At 42.4% G+C, this 18872-nt stretch overlaps 1 protein-coding gene across 1 annotated transcript in view; it reads right to left on the reverse strand.

The window, feature by feature from the left end:
- Window positions 1-18872, reverse strand: part of ntrk1 (neurotrophic tyrosine kinase, receptor, type 1) — a 59908-nt gene that overhangs the window by 20786 nt on the left and 20250 nt on the right. Inside the window, exons 6-13 of the mRNA XM_085423842.1 lie at window positions 17793-17935; window positions 17050-17191; window positions 13018-13344; window positions 10896-10910; window positions 10728-10786; window positions 10537-10639; window positions 8424-8579; window positions 278-408 (exon numbers count right to left, since the gene is read on the reverse strand). Coding sequence (XP_085279968.1) covers window positions 278-408; window positions 8424-8579; window positions 10537-10639; window positions 10728-10786; window positions 10896-10910; window positions 13018-13344; window positions 17050-17191; window positions 17793-17935 — 1076 coding nt within the window. The remainder of the gene's footprint in view (window positions 1-277; window positions 409-8423; window positions 8580-10536; window positions 10640-10727; window positions 10787-10895; window positions 10911-13017; window positions 13345-17049; window positions 17192-17792; window positions 17936-18872) is intronic.

Here is an 18872-nt window from a genome sequence, read left to right on the forward strand (position 1 = left end):
AAAAAAAGGAACTTGATGTTTCGCTCAATTGTATTAAATAAGCTAGTCATGTGTAAAAGCACCAGGATGAGGTTTAAAAGCCAAATGCTGCAGTAATAATCTTTTTTGTGCGTTGTAGTTTTGTCAATCACTTCAACATGCTCTGCTCTGCTGCTCAGACCTCATGCTAACTGCTGACATTTTCACTACCGATGCCAATGAACAAAGCCGTATTAATGGTTAAATTACCTTTTAAAAACGGCGGAGAGGATTTTTTTTTTTTTTGGCAGCTACTCACCTTGATGGCTACGAGCATCTTGTCGTTGTCGGGGCTGAGGTTTGCACACTCTGCCAGGTAGACTTTGCCAAACGCTCCTTCCCCCAGCTCCCACTTCAAAACAATATCCTGCCTTTTAATATGCTGGACACCTGAGATCATAAAAACACAAATGACTTAAAAGAATTCTGGGGAAAGATTATCCACCTCAAGCATATCATACAATATTTTCATAAATCCTCCTTTTTTGAGAGACAGGATGAAATTTAAATGCAATTTGTAATAATCCGAAATCCTGAAAACTTTCACAAAGACATTTTAAGTCTGAGTAAACCACAAAGCCCTTTGTTAGTCTCAACATTGTCTGACACCAAATAATCCAGCATAATCACCAGGAAAATTAAGGCTCGCTGGTGCAGCCGATGGAAGGCAGTGAAATAAATGTAGAAGGGTGAGAGTGGCAGAAACTGAAAGCAAAACAAAGTAGAGAGCATGCACTCGAAAGAGAAGTGACACTGAGTTAGATTTATTTCAGAATCTGCACAATTCTGTCAGGTGTGTTAAAATGAAAAGTGGTCCGTGTCTTTGGGTTGGTAGTGGAGGGACTCCATTAAACTATAATGCAGATAGTGTGACGTATCCACCAGCTGGTTTTTACCAAGCCTGGTCTTAACTTCAAAGTTGGCCTTTGTTAAGACTGGTCTTTAAATTGGACTTCACATAAGCCCCTCGAACAAATTTAAGCCCGGTCTGAACTACAGCCAGTCTTAGCAATGTACAATCACGTCAATGCAAAATACACATGGTGTGATTTTGGAATTTCATTTTCAAAACTGCATAAATGCACAAACAACACAAACAACTCGCCCCCTCAGACGTACACATATTTGAGATCATTGACAGAATGCAGTGGCTGCTGTCCAGACATTAAAGGGTTAAGCTTAAAGGCGAAACTGCTGTAGCTACTCATGTCGTACGTTACTGCCTTTAAGTACAAGACGTGTTTAGAGCCAAACGGTATCCAGAGAATTGTAGGTCAGGCTAAGCAATCAAACAAAAGTGGTTATCAACTCAATAGGTCAACCCAGAGTTTCCCAACATGTGAGTTCACATGAAAGGGTTGGTGTTGGAAGCATCGCACCAGTGTGACTGATGGACTGGAAGCAGAGCAGCAGATTTTAAAAAGAAAGATAAAACTATGATATTAAAAATAAACAAAGAAGAGTCGTGGTGATCTTTAAGGGTCTAAAAGTAAGAATAATTACATAATTTCCTTAAGGAATGAATAAATAAAAACAGATTTAAATTTTTTTAGATATGTAATATCTATTGAACATAACCTGCTCTGGACTAAGTTATATTCAGGCCTATATATATATATATATATATATATATATATATATATATATATATATATATATATATATATATATATCAGAATCAGAATACTTTATTGATCCCTGGGGGAAATTATTTTTTGTTACAGTGCTCCATTTTAAACCAACATTAAGACAAGACAGACAATACGCTAACTAAGAATAGTACAATATATACATATATATACATACATACATACATAAGTCACTTATAAATAAATATTTGGAAAAGAAACATGTGTAGTTGTAGCAGCAAACAGTGTGTTAAGTGGATGCGTTGTACAGGGAGATGGCCACAGGCAGGAATGATTGATATATATATATATATATATATATATATATATATATATATATATATATATATATATATATATTTATTTATTTCCTGCCTGGGGCGTCTGTATCCAGTAGGGGTCCTAAGGCTAGACCCCCTATGCTAAGCAAGCCTACCGCAGACATGAGCGAGACAGATAAATATGAAGGCTCGGACGTCGCCCGGATCAACAAGGTCCGCGTCAGGTGTTGAGGAACCAGGGCACCCTGACGAAAAGTGGGCTACTGGAACAAGAAGGCATCGGTGGGCAAGAGACGAAAACAGGGCATTGTTGGAATGCTACTACGCAAGTAACCCTGGCGGAAGGGGCTACATGAATAGGATGAGGGACCTATGGATTCTTCGATACCCAACATCCACAATGACGGCGAAACAACTAGTAGCTCAGTGTTCCAACATTCGAAAGAAGGGACTGCTCTCACAGCTAGAGATTGACGAGGTACAACACAAATGCTACGGCAAGGAGGAGTCAGGACGCCAGGTCAGGGGGGAGATATCATCACCCGAGATTGGGTACATAGCCCCAAGTGCGATAGGAGAAGGATCGTTGAGTGCGAGAGGAACTGACCTGAAAAATAGGATCATGGCCAAGCTTGAAACCTGGATCCCCCGTAGCCGGTTACCAAGATTACGTGAAGTACCCTCAGAAGGTCTGCTAGATGATGTTAATGCAGCACTACGGGCAATACCTACAACCACGATTACCGACACTAACAAGCTCATCTACAATACGGCAACAGTGATCAGTGAGATGCTTGGCTACAAGTTGAACAGCGACAAGGGGCAGTACCCTCCATGGAGAAGGAGGCTAGAGGGCAAGATCAAAGTAGCACGGAGGGAGGTTAGCCAACTAACGGAGTTGCAGAAAGGTGCGACAAATAAGGTGCCTAAGAAATACAGCAAGCTGTCCATACCTGAGGCCTTGGAAACTGCCAAGCAAAGACTCACAGCCTTGGCCAGCCGCTTGAGGAGGTACACCAGAGAGATAGAAGGCAGGAGAATAAACCAGCTGTTCTCCACAGAACCAGCAAAGGTGTACTCTCAGTGGCAAGGGAACAATAAGAGAACAGCACCACCAAGGCTGGAGACGGAGCAATACTGGAAGAGCATATGGGAGAAGGATGCAACCCATAACGGCAATGCTCAGTGGCTAGAGGATCTGAGGGCAGACCACAGCGACCTCCCTGAACAGGGTCCAGTAACCATCACAGTGGCAGATATCCAAGAAAGGGTCTCCAGTATGAAGAGTTGGACAGCACCAGGGCCCGACATGGTTCACGCCTACTGGCTGAAGAAGCTGACTGCACTCCACGAGCGTCTGGCAGCACAAATGAACCAGCTGCTAGTTAACGAGAGACACCCGGAATGGCTAACTGAAGGCCGGACGGTCCTGATCCCCAAGGACCCCAAGAAGGGACCGGTCCCCTCCAACTACCGACCAATAACCTGCCTCAGTACTACATGGAAGCTCCTGTCAGGCATCATATCGGCTAAGATGAACAGGCACATGGGTCAATACATGAGCGGGACACAGAAAGGAATTGGCAAGAATACCAGAGGCGCAAAACACCAGCTACTGGTAGACAGAACAATCAGCCGAGACTGCAAGACCAGACTGACCAACCTGTGCACTGCCTGGATTGATTACAAGAAGGCCTATGACTCAATGCCCCACAGCTGGATACTGGAATGCCTAGAATTGTACAAGATCAATGGGACCCTAAGAGCCTTCATCAGGAACTCAATGGGGATGTGGCATACAACACTAGAGGCCAACTCCAAGCCCATAGCACAAGTCACCATCAAGTGCGGGATCTACCAAGGAGATGCTCTGTCCCCACTGCTGTTCTGCATAGGCCTGAACCCCCTCAGTGAGATCATTAACAAGACTGGCTACGGATACCGACTACAGAACGGAGCAGTTGTCAGCCACCTCCTGTACATGGATGACATCAAGCTGTATGCCAAGAGTGAACGAGACATCGATTCACTGATCCACACTACCAGGCTATACAGCAATGACATTGGAATGTCGTTCGGACTGGAGAAGTGTAGTCGGATGGTAACAAAGAGAGGGAAGGTAGTCAGAACTGAGGGGATTGAACTACCAGAAGGCAACATTGCAGACATAGAGGACAGTTACAAGTACTTGGGGATCCCACAGGCGAATGGGAACCATGAAGAGGCCGCTAGAAAAGCTGCAACCACCAAGTACCTGCAGAGGGTCAGGCAAGTCCTGAGGAGTCAGCTGAATGGTAAGAACAAGATCCGGGCCATCAACACGTACGCCCTGCCCGTGATCAGGTACCCTGCTGGGGTAATAGGCTGGCCAAAGGAGGAGATAGAAGCCACTGACATAAAGACAAGAAAGCTCCTTACCATGCATGGAGGGTTTCACCCCAAATCCAGCACCCTGAGGCTGTACGCTAAGCGGAAGGAAGGGGGCCGGGGACTGGTGAGTGTCAGCACCACAGTCCAGGATGAGACAACGAACATCCAAGAATACATTGGGAAGATGGCCCCAACTGACCGAGTGCTCAGTGAATACCTCAGGCAGCAGAAACCCAAGAAAGAGGAGGGAGACGAGGAACCATCATGGAAGGACAGGCCCCTGCACGGTATGTACCACCGGCAGATAGAGGAGGTGGCTGATATCCAGAAATCCTACCAGTGGCTGGACAAAGCTGGACTGAAAGACAGCACAGAAGCACTAATCATGGCAGCACAAGAACAAGCTCTGAGCACAAGATCCATAGAGGCTGGGGTCTATCACACCAGGCAAGACCCCAGGTGCAGGCTGTGTAAAGATGCCCCAGAGACAATCCAGCACATAACAGCAGGGTGCAAGATGCTAGCAGGCAAGGCATACATGGAACGCCATAACCAAGTGGCCGGCATAGTGTACAGGAACATCTGTGCCGAGTATAACCTGGAAGTCCCGAGGTCAAAATGGGAGATGCCCCCAAGGGTGGTGGAGAATGACCGAGCTAAGATCCTGTGGGACTTCCAGATACAGACGGACAAAATGGTGGTGGCTAACCAACCGGACATAGTGGTGGTAGACAAACAGAAGAAGACGGCCGTAGTGATCGATGTAGCGGTTCCGAATGACAGCAATATCAGGAAGAAGGAACACGAGAAGTTGGAGAAATACCAAGGGCTCAGAGAAGAGCTCGAGAGGATGTGGAGGGTGAAGGTAACGGTGGTCCCCGTGGTAATCGGAGCACTAGGTGCGGTGACTCCCAAGCTAGGCGAGTGGCTCCAGCAGATCCCGGGAACAACATCGGAGATCTCTGTCCAGAAGAGCGCAGTCCTGGGAACAGCTAAGATACTGCGCAGGACCCTCAAGCTCCCAGGCCTCTGGTAGAGGACCCGAGCTTGAAGGATAAACCGCCCGCAGGGGCGTGCTGGGTGTTTTATGTATACGTATACATATATAGATATATCTATATCTATATATATATATATATATAGATATATATCTATATATCTATATATATATATATATATATATATATATATATATATATTAGAGATGGCACGATACCACTTTTTTATGTCCGATACCGATACCGATATCATAAATTTGGATATCTGCCGATACCGATATGAATCCGATATAGTGTTTTTTAATCAACAAAACTGTTTTTTAAAATATCTTGCTGCATTTTGCAAGTCTGCAAGTTCATACTCAAGTTTAAAACAACAACTACACTAAAGCTATTCTGTTATACCTGTATACAAAAAAAATATTTCATAGTTCAGCAATACTGATCAATCTAATAAACTTAAACCTACACCATCCTCCCTATTCTGGTATTTTAAAGAGTACTTAGCGTAAATATTAAGCAACCTAACTAATAGGGTTCCAACTCCCAGCAACAACAAAAATAAATAAATAAAAAATAGGGAACCACCCCTCACGCTCCACCTCATGATGCTTAATCGACGTAATCAACCTTAATTTGATGCAGTGTGAAAAAAAAATGCACAGAAATCAATTATTTTTCAAGAAATATTAAATAGATTCAACATCTTTCTTCAACAAAATTGCAGACTGCACAGATGGTACCTTCCCAAAGGAAAAAGTACTATAGCTTACTAGGGTATATATATTAGACTTAATAGTCACTATATACAGTAATTGACTTCTATTCATTTTACATCAAATTAAAACTTTGTGTGTCAGATAATTATTTATTAAAAGCTAGACATTTTAAATGAGAATAAGAAAGAAAAGTATGTCTTTGTGCCCTACGGCCCCCCTGGCTAAACTTTGCTAGATCCGCCCCTGCACAGTTACCAGCGTCAGCTACGTAGAAAAAGATCCTGGTGTAGAAAGTAATATTAAATAAATTCTAACAACAGCTTATCAAGCTTAAACGTGCTGCTGTTGTTCAGCCGCTGGTTTCCTCTTTCTGGTGCAAAGTGGGCCAAAAACAAAGACGGACTCCCGACAGAAAAGCCGATCAGCTGATCATTTAAGCAGTTTCACGATTGAAGTAGCAGCCGGAGAGCGAGAGGCAGTCGCTCGTTAAGCTTAACGCAGGAATGCTTTACAAACATTCAGAGATGGACTTACACACTTGCTTTACTTCTCTCGGGGATAACTTTGTCGGAGATGAAATGCCAGGTTGCTAGCGAAGCTCCAAATGCTATCCAGACCACAGGTCCCGCATGCCACAGCCGCTCTATCACGTGATGCATACTGCTCCGACATGCTAACGTTCTGAGGCGTGTTGCAAGTTTTGTGAGGTGCTTTCGTGATATTTAATGGATCGGATTACATTTTTTATTTTTCTCCGATATCCGATCCAGTCATTTAGGTCAGTATCGGACCGATACCGATACGTAATATCGGATCGGTCCATCTCTAATATATATATATGTATGGGGTGCTGGAGAATATATATACGGACATGGACAAAATGGTGGTGGCTAACCAACCACACTAGTGATGGGATTTCCGGCTCTTTTTAGAGATCCGGCTCTTTAGGTTCGGCTCACTAAAAAGAGCCGGCTCTTTCGGCTCCGAACCGGCTCTTCAGGTTGTTTTGTTGCTTTAATTAATTTATTATTAACAATAATATAAAATTATGCACAAAAGGAATTACTAACGTAAAACAAGTGGTTTTATTTATATATGTTTATATATAAATATATGCGGTGGCCCCTAGAGACAAAACACGTACAAACTCCAAAACACATTTCTAGCATGAACTGAACTTCCAAAGCAGAGCTACTAGATCACTTAAATTACACAATTGAAAGCATGTGTGTATTGTTTGTGTATTTATACACAGGCACTCATATATATATTCAAATAATTTAAAAAAAAGTTCATTTACCTGTTATTACCACACACCAAATCCGGTCGTTGGTACTTGCTGGCTTGTGTAGCCACAAGATAACAAAGGCTCAACACTGCGCCCAGCATCCTGGGGCACTTCTGTTGTCTTTTGTACGTGTTTTGAGTTTTTATGTGCTTCTGAGTTTTTAAATGCTTCTGAGTTTTTACGTGCTTCGGAGTTTGTACGTGTTTTTACGTGTTTTGGAGTTTGTACATGCTTCAGAGTTCGTACGTGATTTGAAGTTTGTATGTGCTTTGTCTCTAGGGGCCACCGTAAATATACTTTTATTTATTCACTCCACATAAAATGTAATAAATAAATCATATAATACAAAAATCAACTATTCACATTTCAAGTTTTAACTATTTAAATTTTCAGCTTTTTCCTTTCACAAATTTAAAGTGAAAAGAACACAAAACACTGCAAACCACAACACAATTAAATATAAATTATAATATGAAAACTAAAAGAACATGCATATTCTCTGTCATATGGACCTGCATGAATAAACTTTCTCAATCCTTTATCATCTGCAACCGAAAATAGTTGTGGATGATTACTATACCTTTCTAATGTTGTTGTCCCTGCCTCTCTTTCTCTCTCTCTGGCTCTGTTCCTGTGCTACTGAGTGTAACTACCGTCCCTCCCCCCTCTGCCCAGCGTAAAGCACAAGGCTCGCGTGCAGAGTGAAGCGGGAAAAAAGTGCGAGAGAGAGGCTGAGAGAAAGAAAAAAAAAAAAACCCCACGTGACGGCTCGCGTCGTTCACGTCAAAGAGTCGGCTCTAAGAGCCATTTCGTTCGCGAACGACCCATCACTAAACCACACATAGTGGTGGTAGACTAACAAAGGAAGACGGCCGTAGTGATCGACGTAGCGGTTCCCAATGACTGCAACATCATAAAGAAGGAACATGAGAAGCTCGTGCATGTATTTTTTTAGTCTTATGTTGGTTATGATGTTCTTAAAAAATATCTAATATAAAATATGATTCATCAGAAAAAAGCCTCTATGTCCTGCTCGCAGTAAAACTACACTTCAACAATTCTGTTTACTTTTCTGTGACATTCAAATAAAACATTACAGAAGTTCATCAGCAAGCACTCACACATGTCTTTGTCTTTGATTATGCTGCAGAAGTACTGTGGATTCTCTACGAAGCTAGACAGGCCAGAGTCTTCATCGGAGGAAGGCGGGCTGGTACCAAAGTTCATGAAGCGCAGTGACACGGCCAGGTCATCCTCCTTCCCCAGAACTGATGATCCTAATGAAACGGAGCAAAGCCAATAAAAATGAGAGAAATGAGACCTAATCAGTCTCCAACCATCTGTGATTGCAGCAGCCATCAAAAGAAGCAATTCAGAACCCATTTTTCCTTTCGAGGAACTGGCATTCACTATTACTAACTTGGATGCACATTTGTTGGTACCATGGTGACAGATGATGACAAGCTCTAATAATCACCATCATCAACCATGCAGCAATCAGGGCACACTGAAGTGAAAAAAATATGACCATACAGGAAGCCTGGGCGGTTAGCAACCCCCGACTATAGTGCGTATTAAAAGCCAAACAAGTGGGGTCCAAATTGTAAAACCTCACTTAGGAAGGCAAACCACAGAACCCCCAGAGTCCAACATGGTAGAAAATGGAACAACAATAAGAGAGCACAGAAGCGATGGAAGGAAGGAAAGAGGGAGCAGGGTCCACTTAGGCAATCAGGGCCACTTAGGCACTCTGAGAGTGAGAAGGGTGTGTGTGTGTGTGTGTGTGTGTGTGTGTGTGTGTGTGTGTGTGTGTGTGTGTGTGTGTGTGTGTGTGTGTTCCTGCATTCATCCATCCAGCCATCCATCTGTCCATCCAGCCATCCTCTTTAATGGCCCTCACCCCGTGGCAGTGGCCAGGGGAGGTTTCTGCCGCCGTTCTCGTGCAATAATTAAGGCACTTTAGCCGACACAGTGGCTGCCTGCGAGCAAAGTTACAGCTCAGTGGAAATCCTATATTAGTCCGTCTCTCCTGTGCATTACCTTTTAAGAGACTGACAGAACCATCTGTGATTTGAAACAGTTACTTAGCAGAACATTTGACTTATTCCATATACATTCTTCAGAGGCGCGCATAGAAAAATCATGTAAAGCCTTAGATTCCGTTCACTCTAATACATCTATATTACTTTTAAAAATCTTCACAATTTTCTCCCGTTACAACTGAACAAAGTGTTTGGTTGGGGATCCAGGTGTGTTTTGATGGAAGCAATGAATGCAATCTTCATAGATGCAAATATATATATAAAACAGAGCTACTGTTGTCCATTATAGAAAAACCATGTGATTAAAGCCTGTGCTTCATGTGACCACAATCCGTTTGTGTAATGTTTGTGGTCACTTTTTCTTGATGGATGTCTGACAGCATGCCAACAAGGCATAAACCTACCTCCTTCCATAATTCATTTATTTTCTAGCACGTCAGTGTTTTCCTACCAAAGCTTTTACTTTCATTTCTCCCTTCGACTCTAAAAGTTCGAGTATGAAAACATGTTTCTGCAATAAGTAAAAAAAAACATAATAACCTTTTAGCACATTGTTACTGAAAGAAATACAAGTCTTGCAACACATCTGGGAAAAGTTTTCAACCTTTAGAAACCAAATTATAGGTGACTGAAGTGGCAGGAAGGAGTCTAATTCTGAGCGGAAATGAATATCACTGACTTGTCATAAGGCACATGTGTAAGTCTGCCGCTAACCTCAGGCAGATGAGCGGCAGGCAGCTGCAGAGGTGCAGCTCACTCAGTCCTCTCAAACTCCTTTTAATACAAAAGTTGTCCCAGTCATATCATTTATTGACATTTGTCATTCATGCGCGATACAGTCACAATAGGTGAGAAGCCTGATATCGCTCTTATATCCTGGGGTTAGATGCCCAGTTTCTCGGGCAGGTTAGGGAATAACTAAAACCATAACTAGTCCTTTTTCACCTTTCTCCAGTCACGATGAAGCAACAGACTTAATATACAATAAGTAGTGAACATTAAAAGCCCCATTAAGTTATTTTTTTAAATCTTTTGACAGAGCTAAGATTCTTATTATGGAAATAGCCGTTAGACTAATTAGAGCTAATTACTGTCTGTGACTGCAGTTCCAATTAAAAGACGAGTGTCATCAGGCTTCTCCTTTAACTTTCGTGCCTAATTTCAAGCTTGCAGTCAAACTTAAATAACTTACTGTGAATTCCAAACTTGGAATGATGGCCACATTTGTAGACAACCAAAACCATGATGAGCAGAAGTTTGCAAGCAAACACACCGAGACCCACGGCCACATACACCTGTCAAACAAACATTGTATTTTCAGTCACTAACACTCATTAGCTGCTGCTTTTGCATTGGGATTGAGAAGCGTTGGCACAGACGCACCAAATACATCCGACTCTCCGGGTTTTCTGTGACGTCCATGTCTGATTTGTTTGTAGGACCTGCGGGGCAGGAGTGAGAGCAACAAATAAAATGACACGTAGATCTCCATTCAGTGTTCAAAGGACATGCTGAGATATTTTATAGACTCAAAATCAACTGAACACTTACTTTGACCCACGACGTCTTGCATGTGGGAAAAGCACAAAACACATTTATGAGCAAACAGCACAGAGTACCATGATGCAACATGCGCTTCTCACGGTGCATTCACTCTGTTTAGTTTGGCTATTTCTACATATCAAGCACTGAATCACAATGCAGTAAGGTCGACACCTTTCAGTTCACGACATAGAAAGAATCCCCAGAACTAGTATGACGATCAATTAGTTTTAAGTGACACTTACATTATTGTCTCTGTCAGATATCTAATGTGCTCCCTCTTCACTCCTCATCACTTTAACACTGAAGGGCAATAACACACCTTGAGCACTGCTATGAATTCCCGGCACATAACTTGGTACTATCATCGTACAGTTTATATAATTCACTCACACTTAAGTCCAGATGATACCTTTGCTCTTTATCAACACTTCATATCATTTTCTCCATTCTGTTTTCATTAAGCTCTTCATTTGTTGCATTGTTAGTTATGTATATATATATTTTTTCTCTATCTATATAGATATAGATATAGATATAAAGACTATAAAGTCGCTTCCGCTTATCCTTTTCAGGGTCGCGGGGGCGCTGGAGCCTATCCCAGCTGTGTGGAGTTTGCATGTTCTCCCCGTGTTTGCGTGGGTTCCCTCCGGGTACTCTGGCTTCCTCCCACCGTCCAAAGACATGCAACTTGTGGGGATAGGTTAATTGGATAATCCAAATTGCCACTAGGTGTGAATGTGCGAGTGAATGTGAGTGCGAATGGTTGTCTGTCCCTATGTGTTAGCCCTGCGACAGACTGGCGACCTGTCCAGGGTGTACCCTGCCTCTCGCCCTATGACAGCTGGGAGCCGCGACCCTGAAAAGGATAAGCGGTAGCGAATGGATGGATGGTTGGATTATTTCTATTATTATTTCTTATATATTATATATTTTCATCACCCTCCTGTGAATGCAATGTTGCGTTCTCCATTTGGATTTGACGTCTCACATTCAGCGTATGAAATTCCACCGGCCTCGTGGCTGTCGCTCAACTGTGATCTGTGCAGCCGATGCTGATAATCATAGTAAAGACGTAGGTAGATGTAGATTTTTGCACATGTAAGCTTCCTGGGGCTTCCATGTGTAGTTTGTGGTGATTCTATACAGTTTTCTATGTCCCAGCGACCAACCGTCCAAATAACTGACTGAAGGCTTTTCCAGTATGGCTGCCAGTGGACTTTCCTCCAACCTTGTTGTTAAACCCCATCAACGGGCAGCCAAGACACAATATAAAAGGCATCCATCTCCCTTGCCCTCAGCAGCCACAAGAACCACAGATAATATATGTTGTATTTATTGATCACAGAGCCACAAAAGCGGGAGTTTAAATTAATGTCAGGGTAGGCCAAGGCCAAAACAATAAATTAAATGATAGCAGGTTACCTCCATAAATAACATAACTGCTCAAAATAAAAGGCATGCCCTTCTTCTTCCTTCAAACTTAAACCAAAGACACAAAGCTGCATATGTGACAGGTTGGCACCAGGAAAGAGTAGATGCCTCCTCTCTAGATGATGGTGGTCATCTTGGTTCCCTATCTAGGAATCAGGCTGGTAATCAGTGGTTTCCACTGCAGTGCACGGGCACATACGCTGTTCACTTGATTGATTTTTAAAGTGACTTATAATGCAAAGAAAACCTGGAGATGAATTAAAGATATTTATTCTACACGTGATGATTAAGATGTCTGCAAATTCTTTCATCTCTGGTAGGTAATGGATTTAATGTGATTTCCATAGGGAAACCCAGCAGCTATAGTTGATATTACAGGATGATGAACAACTTCTAATGACTTTAATTAATAACATTTAAGTGATTACAAAGATAGCAGAATTAGAACCTTTTACAATTTTGGTATAATATCAGCAAACTTTTAAAGTAGCATTTATCATTAATAAAACATATAATTCTACACATCCAGGTTTTATGTCCCGGCTCATTTGGATAAGGCCTCAAAATAACTGGCCAAATAATGTGCTCAGAGTTGGCTTTCAAGATGTTTCAAGATGGCGCCAAGTGAGACATGACTCTAGGAGATAATTAGTAATCAGTGAGTAGTTTAGTTTAGAGTAGCAAAACAGGAACTCACATGGAATTACCCCCTCAAAATTGTCAAAGGGGTTGTGCATGAAAAACCCAAGTGCGGTGGCCTCATCTCTTCCCAGTTTGTTCTCCACAATCAGAGTGTAGTTGCCATTGTTGACGTGGGTTGGCTTGTCAAGGAAGAGACATCCGTGCTTCTCCGATCCATCGCCTGAATCTACGATGGGCTGCGTGTATATGTATCTGGTCTCGTTTAATTTCTTGCCGTTGTAAAGCCAGGTGATGTTCGGTTCGGGATTGCCGTCCACGGCAAACGGAAAACACCAGTGGTGCTGCGGCACAGCATTATTCAGGAAGATTATTCTGACTGGAACTGCGAGGAGACACAGAGTTTTGAGTTGTGAAGTAGCAGAGCACAGACATAAATGAGTTTCTAAAGAAAAGATGAGCTCAAAAACTGTCTATGGTGTCCTGGTGATTTGATTTAATGTATTTTTAGATGGAAAAAATCAACTGAGAAAGTAAAAAAGGTAGTCTGGGAAATAAATCTTTGGCAAGAGTTCAATGAGAATATTGACTCAATCCTCATGTTTGTGTAGTGCAGACAGTTAGCTTAGCTCAGTTCTACTGCATCTGACTAGTTGGTTCCACCTGTTTCCAGTCTTTCAGCTAAGCACTTAATATTATATACAACATAGTCATAATATAATATAATACATCTATAAAGACTCTGTGGTTTTGCGTCTGACTTAAAACACTCAGTCATAGGCAAAACAATCAATCAGAGAAAGATTAACCAATGAAATTACCTCATTGGGAACTTCTCTGGATGAAAGTCAGGAAGTCAGATTTTGTAGGCTACAGCTCACTTAAATTATGACCCAAATTAACATTTTACTGACAAGTTTAAGGTCTCAATCATTTGTTTCAAGTCTTATTATTGCAACCAACATATCAATCAAAGTTATCAAAGCCAACCCTGACTTAAAAAATAACAAGACACTCGACCTGTGGTCATGTCCATCTTTTGTATACAGTCTATGCTTGCAACTTTGCCCATACTAAAAAAGTTCTCCCACGAAATACACATAGATACACTTACAGTCAAATAATAATTATATATGCTCAGCCCTGATTTTATGCTGAATGTGCATTTTACTCACACATAACAAAGCAGGTCAGTACTCTATAGGTTGCCTCTGAGTTTCCAAGAATCAATGCTCTCCATCTGCACTGCAAACCTGCGCTGACCTGCTATGAATAATGAAATCCTGGTCGTTGTCGTGCCCCTGACCACAAATGCTACCTGGAAGCTCTTCTGGACGTGAAGTTACAGGAAATGGCTTTGTTTAGATCGAACACAACTCTCGACTGCAGAAACCCCTGATGTGCACGAGTCATTCTGCTGCTCTTAACCCGTGACCCAACCCCAGAAAGTGCTGCGCTAAGGAGATACCAAGGCATTCGTCTCTTTACCGAGGGCTCGCTAAAGTCTGTTACACCGAGTGAAAATTAGTGCTATTTATCACATTTAACTAATCATCCATTAGCGACCTCTGCTAATCTTACACAAGCAATTTCACTGCAGGGGTGAAAAGGAAGGCTAGAATTATGTTTAATGAGCCTGCCAGTTCTCAGACTTCATTGCAGAATTATACAATGAACATTGTGAAACATGGCAAACACAATAAATGATTTCTGGCCCCAGTCCAGGTAGAGTCGGTGCTAACTGGATGCTTTGCAGGCAAGACACCATCTTTTGGGACAGTAGATGTTGACAAAAATGATGATTTGCTTTCACCTTTTCAGACTTAAAGTTAAAAAAAAAGCACAATTTAGAAAAGCTCTTTTATATGAAAGGGAAGCCACACGAGTACCATGAATCAATGGCACAGAGAGCCACTCAGCAGTAAACACCCACTGTTCTGGGAGGTAATTAAGAATAATTAAAGGGCTAGCGGTTAACGAGTGTCCGTCCACCAGGGGGGCCGATGTTGATAGATTAGCTGCACTAACGCATTTACAGACTGCCAATCACTGCGGATGAAGCGGTTTTCCGGTGTAGGAGGGAAAAGTCCATTAGCACAGGCTCAAATCAGATCTTAGCACGGGTTATCAGCCTCATTTTCCTGATGCTCATTATCTGTCCCTTGATGCTTGTGCATTTGGCCTCAGCTGATTGGCGCCCCTGCTCTTTTTGGCTTTATTTTCTAATGAGTGTCACTGAGTTGGTGATATATGATATTGTTTGGGTAGTATTGTCAGTAATGTATCACTAATGCATCTGACTCTGTCTTCAGTGGGACCGCTGGGTGCTGTCATTCCTCATTGTTCAACTTCCAGATGCACTAATGCATCCGAAAGGAGAAAACAACAGTAAACCTCCAGGGTCAAGCTGCAAGTGTAATTTACAGTTTTTTCTGAATGCTTAAACCCTAACTGTGATTCCTGTAGCACAATCTCTAAAACTATTCAGACTTATAGCAAAACCACTCACTGAGTTTGCAAAACTAAAAGCACAAAAACTGCTTTGCACTCAGTTTGCAATTTTGTAACACACACTTTGCAAAACTGTAGGCACAATTCACTGCACAACACTCAATTACCAAATTTCCAACACACTCCTAGCAAAAGTATACACATGTATGGCTATCATTAACACTAATTTGCCAACTGTATGGCACACTTTCACATGTCAAAACTTTCTTAGATAATTAGTTCACTTTGCAATCAGCCTAAGCACTATAATACAGGTAAGCTGTGTGTGCGGAGTACAATGGAGGGAACAGAAAGAGTGAGAAGTAGAGGAGGCCGAGGAAGAGGACGTGGAGGTGAAGAAATAGGATGAAGAGGACGACAAGGACAAGGAGGAGCAAGAGGAAGACGAGGAGGGGGGAGAGGAAGATGAGGAGGGGGGAGAGGAAGGGTAGGAAGAGTAAGAAATAGAATTGCTGATGACATCAGAGCTACAATAGTGGACCATGTCATCAACCGTGGAATGACCCTGAGGGTAGCTGGCCAACGGGTCCAGCCTAAACTGAGCCGCTACACTGTAGCAAGTACCATAAGGACATCTTGAAATGAGAATCGGTTAGTACAGTCACTTTGCACAAAGATTTGTAGCACTGCCATATGCCAATGAGAAACACACCAATACCACTGATGTAAAAATACTGAAATTGTTACTTTACAGAATTGCTAGATGACCAGATGCTGGGGGCAGAGGAAGCATGTTCACTGCAGACCAAGTAACCCATATAGTCATTATGGCGATTGCAAATAATCCTATACTTGGAAATAAACACTTGTGTTTGTTTTGATGTGTGTGAATAAACACCAGTACTTGAAGTTTGGATCCCTCTATGCTTATGGATCTATGACAGAAGTATGAGCTCAAACTGACATAGCCTACCTTGTGCACAGAGAAAGCAAAAGCCAGATGTGTTTTGTATTCATACCATCAGTGTGCAGTTGGCGCATTGTGTGCTTAGTAGATGATGGCTTGTGTGTACTGTTTGATACGGAAACACCATTTTTACGAAGGTGTGAAGAGTTAATCTAGCTGTGTTTGCTTTTGCAAGAGAACTACAATGTTTTGATTATTGGGTGACAGGTTTTCTTATTTGTGTGAAGAGTTTTGCAAAATTAGCCAATAGTTACAAAAAATGTGCTTAAGCAATCAGAAAAAACTGTAAAAGTACATGAGGTGAAGGAGTTCTTTAAGAGCAAGGTGAGGTGAGTTCACTTTCTTTTGTCCTCTCATTGTATCCCTGCATTAAAAAGCAAGCCATACCCGCTGCACTTCACTTATACTATTTTAACACTACTCACCAGTCGGCAGAGTGAGTGGCAGGTGACAGAGAGCTCCATTAGAAGCATGGTGGGTACATACTCGTATTTGTAGAAGGGGCATTTAGAAGAAATCAGTGCAGTGCGTTTTTCCCTTTCTCTGGCTGTCCACCCTGCCTGCACTAGAAAATGGCCCCAGTGTGCTCTCGCCCTAACCTCCATTAAGCCCGACGATTTGTATTGAGCCTGTGAGCTTTCAAGAGCTCGGTTTTATTTTGCAGGCACTTACACTCAATGTCCAATTGCACCATCCTCTCCCCTGGCCCAGCTTGGTTCTCGGCCTCGCAAGTCAGGTTGTGTAGGTTGTCCTTGGAGGAAACGTTGGTGAGGTAAAGGACCAGCTCCAGCGCAGAGTCTCTGCTCTCCTGCAGCTACCGCCGGCACACACAGACAAGGTGTTTAACTACAAATACATCGCTTGGAGGTATACGTGTTACAACGATGAAATGAGACCCAATTTACTCTAGTACGGATCAATAGATTAGAGAGCCGCATTTGAAGGTGATTTATGTCACTTTAGGCTCAATGTAGCTGATCTAAAGAGCTTTACAGCAGATCAGAAATGGAACCACAATGTAAAAACCCTGACTACAATGATACAGCAATTACCTCAAGGTAGACCGTACAGAGAAAAACCCAACAATCAGATGACCCCCTATGAGCAAGCACTTTGGCAACAGTGGGAAGGATAAACTCCCTTTTAACAGGAAGAAACCTCTGGCAGAACCAGGCTCAGGGAGGGGCGGGGCCATCTGTCGCATCTGGTTGGGGAGAGAGACTAAATTTAAAAATTTCTTTTTAAATTTAATAAAAAAAACTAATAGAAAGTCAATTTTCATAACACAGAGCTCTGATCTGAGCATCATCCAGTCCATCGGGGATCATAGGAAGAGGAAAAACTATGACATCTTAAAAAAACAAAGAAAAACTAATTTTGTATTTGTTGAGCACATGCTGAAAATTCTCAGCTACCTTGGTAAAAAAGTGAGAGTGGAGGGCCTCGGTCTGCCATCTCACGGTGAGAGTGGGACTTCCTTCCACCTCACATACGAATGTAAGGTTGCCTCCTTCCAGAATCTTATCCTGTGAGGCGGTAATCTTCACCTCAGGCAGGCCTGAGAGTGCAGGACAGACAGCATGAGAGTACATAGCAATAAACACAGGTTGCTGTTGTGATGGTGCAACTAAGTATAGAGTTGAACTCCTCCTCTTTTTTTTCAAAGCTCTTTAGAAAAACAGCACAGGGACAAAATCTCTCATATGTTTCCTGGCAACAAGAAGTTCCTGCTGTATGTGATTAGAGCAACAATGTTGAGCCAATTTCTTCCCCACATTTTGGTGTACCTGCTTTTTTGCAGCCTTTTATATCCTGAATAGGAACAAAAACATATTATTTTTCAAGACAATTTGAAGTAGATGCATTATTTCAAATACTGCTTACAAAACATGATTAAAAAATTATATAGCACTTTTCGGGGCCCTCAAAGCGCTGTACAATTCCACTATTCATTCACTCTCACATTCACACACTGGTGGAGGCAGCTACAGTTGTAGCCACAGCTGCCCTGGGGCAGGCTGACAGAAGCGAGGCTGTAATATCGCGCCATCGGCCCCTCTGGCCATCACCAGTAGGCGGTAGGTGAAGTGTCTTGCCCAAGGACACAACGACCGAGACTGTCCAAGCCGGGGCTCGAACCGGCAACTTTCCGGTTACAAGATGAACTGCCAACTCTTTGAGCCATGATCGCCCCGATCTGATGAACTTTACAAAATAAATCTCCACCACATGTGGTTTAACAAATACAAATGAAACAAGTTCTTACATTTTCAACTTCTGCCCTAAAGAAAAATCCATAAGTCGTGTTACAGGCTGCGCATTTCCAGCTCTGCAACTTTTAAGGGGCTCCACTTGAGCCTCGCGTTATTCACATATTTAAAACATGCTTTTTATCTTGTGTCATTTTCACACATGAATTGTGGAGAATTTCTGAAGAATCAGGTTGGAGAAGAGTTGACCTTTCTCACATGTAGTCCACAGGAGAGACGCTCTCT

This window comes from Rhamphochromis longiceps, linkage group LG11, assembly GCF_057381845.1.
Source record: "Rhamphochromis longiceps isolate RC_006_pf linkage group LG11, R_longiceps_female_GT1.1, whole genome shotgun sequence".
Lineage (NCBI taxonomy): Eukaryota > Metazoa > Chordata > Actinopteri > Cichliformes > Cichlidae > Rhamphochromis > Rhamphochromis longiceps.